At 38.6% G+C, this 5,752-nt stretch overlaps 1 protein-coding gene across 3 annotated transcripts; it reads left to right on the plus strand.

Annotated features, from left to right (window-relative positions):
• Positions 1 to 1,715: 1,715 nt before the first annotated feature.
• LOC145125804 (uncharacterized) lies at positions 1,716 to 5,449 on the plus strand. 3 transcript variants are annotated; one of them, XM_079061216.1, is made up of 5 exons: positions 1,716 to 2,049; positions 2,768 to 2,985; positions 3,185 to 3,253; positions 4,265 to 4,668; positions 4,733 to 5,449. In XM_079061216.1, exons 4-5 carry the CDS (start codon positions 4,552 to 4,554, stop codon positions 5,132 to 5,134), a joined length of 519 nt encoding a protein of 172 aa, XP_078917342.1. In that variant the 5' UTR covers positions 1,716 to 2,049; positions 2,768 to 2,985; positions 3,185 to 3,253; positions 4,265 to 4,551; the 3' UTR covers positions 5,135 to 5,449. The 3 variants fall into 3 exon arrangements, with proteins under 3 accessions (XP_078917342.1, XP_078917343.1, XP_078917341.1); XM_079061215.1 differs by having other exon boundaries at positions 1,717 to 2,049; positions 2,859 to 2,985; XM_079061217.1 differs by lacking the exon at positions 2,768 to 2,985.
• Positions 5,450 to 5,752: the final 303 nt, after the last annotated feature.

Below are 5,752 nucleotides of genomic sequence, written 5' to 3' on the forward strand. Positions count from 1 at the left end.
GGATCCTGAAGTATGTTTGGGGATCCTGAGGTTTGAGGATCCTGAATGTAGTTCTGGGATCCTATCCCTAACAATTGCCCCCAAATTATTCCTGCAAAATATTTGAGGTTAGTCTATCAAAATTTAAAGGTATAATTTAGTAAAAAGAGATAAGATTGTGAAATGTTTAACAGATAGGATAATTTTTTAAATCTTAACGGTTAGAATTCTAACCGTTGGAGTAGGTCACATCAACCTTTTATCTCTCCGTGATTCCTGTATAAATAGAACACCCAAAAATTCGGTTTTTTCCTTACTCTTTTATCTCCCACTCTTGACGTTCATCAAATATCGTTTGAAGGTACTTTTCTCGTTTCTTTTTCTTTTTGTTCCTATTCAATTTTGGTCATGGGCAAGAAATCAACTCGATCCCGTGCTAACATCATCGCTATACCCGATGGTGATTTACGGATCAGAGGATCTTGTCTTATAAGGAAACCTGCATCTTCACTGATGATGACATTGAGATGTTGAAGTCGTCTGGAACCTTTCTTGTTGGCACCGTCTTTAGGGCTTTTGATGCTAAGATTCAACCTGATTTCATTTCTTTTACCTAGGTTTGTCTCCCCGAGTATCCTTTCACCCTAGGGCTTTCTTACCCTTTCTATGGAATCGTTTTTGAATTTTTCGAGATCACAAAGATCTCGTATATCCAAGTTATACCAACGATTTGGAGGATCCTCTATTGGATTGATTATTTGAATCGTTCTAGGGATCTTTTCGTCGGTCTAAATGAGCTAGCCTACGTTTATGATCTAACAACTTTTGGGGATTCCCGCTTTTTGTTGAAGGTCAAAGCTGATAGGTTTCCCCTTGTGTTGAAGTCCAGGCACAATGACGGTGCGTGGAAAGGGAGATATTTCTTCATAAGACGTGACTCCCTCCCTGATGGGGATCTCTTACCTCAATCTTGGGTTAGAAAGGGTAGGACTTCATTTTTCTATATTAGGGGTCTTGACATTCACTTTTCTTATCTTTTCTGATGTTTTGCAGCCTTCAAGTTCGACAATTTAGTTCCTCCAGCTGAAGATTCAGAGAACGGGATCAAAATCTTTTCTACTTTGCCCGAATCAGACAGCTCATTCAAACTTAGCCAATCCAATCTTCAAGAGAGCTTATCTACCACCGTCTCCATGTGGAAAGGTAAGGATCCTAAGTTCTTCTTCTTCTTCTTCTTTTATCGTATGAAGGATCCTGACTTTTATTGTTCTACTTTACCCTTTGCTGACTTGGATACAACAATGTCCGGCGGTCAACTGGTGGTGAAGAAAGAGAAAATTTTTCCCTCCATTCCTATTATGATAGCCCCCATAGATCCGATGTAACGACCCACAACTTCTTTCTTTAACGATGTTAGTGTTCCGTTACAAGATTATTAAGCGAAGTAAAGTTAGTTCGATTCTAAGAGTGTAGAATGAAATAAATTTAATAAAAATTTGGTGTTATTTAATATCTATATGAATTATTCTATATTTAAGAGGAATGTAAGTCAATTAAATTAATTTAGGGTAATTTCTTGTCATAAAAGTGTAAATGGTATGGAGATGCTAAGTTCTCAATAAAACAAATTTAATTTGCCAAGAATCTAGAGTTGGGGGGAATGGAATACAAAGTTGCGTATGTGAGGGGTATAGTTGTAAAAATCGAATGTAACAGTCTTATGGAGTTTGATCGATTAGGCTTTCCTTGCGGTTGTTTTCCTTGGCTCCCACGGTCAAAAGAAATCAGCCCAAAGTCTTTGGGGTTGTGTCGCACATCAAAGGCGAAGCAAAAAAAAAGATATTGAAGGAAGGGGCAAGACAGCGTACAGGTTGAAGCCCACACGTGATCGTTGTCTTGTGTGGTGCTCGACGTCCGACAACAAGGTAGGAGGCAGCGACGACGTGAAGGAGGAATAGGAGAAAAAAACGATTGAGCAAGGGGGGTTGCGGGAATTAACGACTCGAGGCGAGAGAGGGAGGGGTGCGCGAGTTTTATGGAGTGCTTAAGTCTGTGAATTCGAATAATCTGGTAAGCTTCTTGATTTCCTTCTTCCTCACGTGATTAAACTCCTAATTTCTAGTGCTTGGATTGAGTTATGAGGTTGCACTGCTTTCCCTTTGATTCAATTAACCTTTTTTTTCCTACTTTCAATCCTAGTGTGTATGTCTGATCAGTTTCCAGCCATGTTGGGTGTGGTTTGATAAATTTTTGCTATGAAAATCCTTCTTAAAACACTCTTATATGATGGTATTAATGCTTGAGTATTGGTTGGATTGTGAAGTCAATTGCTTCACTTTGGTGTCATAATTCTTGTTTCTTTTACCTCCAATCATAATGATTTCGTATGTGTTATTTTTCTGCATAAATACCATGTTTTGGAACCTTTATTAAGCCTCTTAAAACAGCCCCTAAATATTTTATTATGTTGCTGTCTTTCTATCAAACGAGGTCAAACAACTAGCTTGATTGGTTTTGCAATTCTTGATTGTATTGCTTTGTATTTTCTGCCCTAAAACCTTATTGTAAGGGCTGAAGTAATAACCTTGAAAGTCTATCAAATCATGTCTGCAAGTTTACCCAAGTTCCATCTCAACATGTGTCTTGATTTGGAATTAAAGAAATATTTATTGGTGAATGTAGAATTTTGTTTTTGGTGTGTAATGGCATCCTACTTTCAATCATCTTTTAGTCAATTCTTGGTCTTTTCATAAACCACTTAATTGATATCTTAATACCTTCACTCAAGCTTTTGGTGTGTTACATCGTGTGGCTTTAATCCTTTGTCCAAAGTCATGAATCATATGGTGATTTTTGGCAATTATTGGAAATCTGCACAGCAACTTTTCCCCATCTTGCGAGGGCTGTAGCTGCTAATTTGAGCAGAATTGGCCGATGCCCCTCTCTGGATAAAATGTAGGAAATCGAGTCTAGTTTTCAGAAAGTCTGGATTCAGCTCAATCGGAGGTACAGATTCTATTTTATGACCAAAACACTGAACAGTGGTCAAGCTGTGAAACTTAAATATATATATATATATATATATATATATATATATATATATATATATATATATATATATATATATATAACCCATTAAGAAATTAAAGGTGTTAATGAAACTTGGACCCCATTTTGATGATTGTTTGGTATGTGTGATTATTAGATGAAAACTTGACAACTTCAAGAAGGGCCAAGGCTTGAAATAAAAAGGAGAACTCGCTTCAAACACAAGGTGAGTCGACAATTTTGTTGACTTTAGTGCATAACCGAAAACCACATCTCATAAGTGGATTGTTGATGCAAATTACGATTCATGCTAGATTTTTATATGCTTGGGATAATTGTTGAAAATATGTTGTTTGCATCTTGTGTATGGTTGTGCCTTGGTATCGGTTGATATGGTGATATTCATTCTATGTGATAGTTGTAAATTGCATGCGGATATGATGTTTCATGAATTGGTGGTTATATGCTAATGTATGGTGACATCTTAACGAACTTTATTACATGATAATTACTCGTTTAAGCTGTATGAGTAACATGATTATTTTGGTGTATGCATGCTTTTGCGGGGTATAATGGTGTCATGGGTAGAACCTTGCAAGTTTAATCGGTTGAAAGAGCTTAAGCCATAACGGTGATTAGTTACACGGTCTTTCTAGACGGCCGTGTGACACGTGGTTCGTGTGCACCTTGGTGTACGGGAACCGGAGTGGTGTTGGCTTTATGGTGTGGCCGGATCAAACATCACGTGGGAATCGGGAGGTGTATCGGTAGAATTGACACCATTTGTACCGATCCTGAACGACACCGTAAAGTACTTGTACTTTGCAAGTCGGAGTAGCGAAAATGGAAGTCTTAGGGTTGGTGTATTCGGGTGGAAGTCATGAGCCACTTAGAGCACTAAACCGACTGAGCACACGAGTAGTGAACGGGGTTAAGTTGTTGGGTAGACTCTCCCTAAGTAACCCCAAAGTAGTTAATCGGGTGCATTAAAAATTACATATAATAAACGGTGAATTAAATTATATGTGATAATCGGTTGAGTTAAGTTGAAAACTATATGATTGAAACAAAATTATGATATCATGTTATTTGTTTTATTGACTATGCTATTATCATGATTTGCATGAATGACCCTTACGGGAATTGTTTGTTTTCTTTTTGGTTGTGCACAACTTGTCGGATCACGAGGCGGTTGCTGACACTTGTTTCTTTGTTGAATGCCTTTCAATGGGTACAGGTAGCTTAGGAGCATGGCTTGGTGAGGTTGGGTTCCTTTTGGGTAGTTAGTATTAATGAAGATGCCACTTGAGCACGTTTGGTTTTTATTTTTGGAACCTCTTTTCCGCAATAATTTAAACGGTTGAATGTTTGTTTTTTGAAAATGGTAACGTGTGGTTGTTGAGAATGGTTTGAAAATAATTAAATAATCAAATAAAGTCGTCCGTTGCATTTTTCCGTTAACAAGGTTGTTAAAGTTTTAAAAGAAAATGGAAAAAAAATGGAGTAAAAATCACGACGTTATATATGACCGTGAAAACTTCGGGATCCAAGAAAAGAAAAAACATGGGTTCCACTGAATTGAGCTTGGAGAACCTTGGGGCGGAAGATGCACTCCAGAAATTGGTGTCCTTTTCTCAGGCTGTAAGAATAAATAACCTTCTTCTCTTTACATTTTTACCTTTATCTTACGTCTTTTTCGTCTCAGGTCTCCAACCACGTCTCTGTTGAGTTGAGGGTTCGTGCTGAAAGAGCCGAGCAAGCCCTCAAAAAGCAAGAGAAAATGTGGAAAGCAACCAATGAAGACCTTCTAAAAAGGGTAGAGCTTTTGAGCAAGGAGAAGGCCGAAAAGGAAGAGGAGCACATCGTGGAGATGGAGGAAGTGATCGTCGAGGCAAAGGCTAGCACTGCTTTAGCCATCTGGGAAGCCAAGATCAGACTGGCTGAAGATGCGACCAATGCAGGATCCTGGGACCTGCCAGGGTGGCATGTCGCTCTTGCCCAATTGACTGGTGAATCTGCTAGAACTAGTCAGGATCTTGAAGGTCATCGGCCAAAGGCGGGCGAGGAGGAGGAAATCCCAGGCGATGATGACATGTCTAAGGTCTAGGCCTGCAAAGAAGTAGATTAAATAGTTTTTGAAGGGTCCATGTTATGGTTTGGGCTAGGCTTTGGATGTAATAGGTCATTTAGCATTGTATTAGAAGTACTTTGGTATGTTTACGGCCAAGAGTATGTTTACGGCCGTAAACATGTTTACGGTCATGACCATGTTTACGGCCATGACTAGTTTACGGTCAGGTCTTCTTTCCTATAAATAAGACCAGTCTGAGTCTGTTAGTGGTTGTTGATTCATAGTAGTTTACGGTCAGTCAGAGTTGTACCAGACGTTTCATTAATACAAACGTGTGCAAGCTTTGATTCATTCTTCTTCTACTCAATTCTCTTGTTGTTTGATTGTTAGATTGCTTGATCACTAGTTAAGATCATGTTTCTAGGACCTTACAATTGGTATCAGAGCAAGTCTAGTGTCGAAACATCTTTCAATCACGTTTTCGGTCAGAGGAGTTCAGTTTCATCGTTATTCAAGACTGTATTTGGTGTTTTGTGACATACGGGAATTAGATCTGCTTGCAATTCAAGTTTTCAACAAATTCTGGGTGTTTACGGTCAACAGTTTACGACCGTAAACAGTCAATCTTCATTGACCATAAACAGTCAATCTTCA

Source organism: Lactuca virosa, chromosome 7, assembly GCF_052849685.1.
Source record: "Lactuca virosa cultivar CGN04683 chromosome 7, Lactuca_virosa_CGN04683_v6, whole genome shotgun sequence".
Taxonomy (NCBI): Eukaryota; Viridiplantae; Streptophyta; class Magnoliopsida; order Asterales; family Asteraceae; genus Lactuca; species Lactuca virosa.

Excerpts from the sequence above, each read along its gene's own strand:
- LOC145125804 (XM_079061216.1), top strand. The coding sequence starts at position 4,552 with ATGACCGTGAAAACTTCGGGATCCAAGAAAAGAAAAAACATGGGTTCC. Across the intron at positions 4,669-4,732 it reads TGGTGTCCTTTTCTCAGGCT|GTCTCCAACCACGTCTCTGT; the intron begins GTAAGAATAAAT and ends TTTTCGTCTCAG.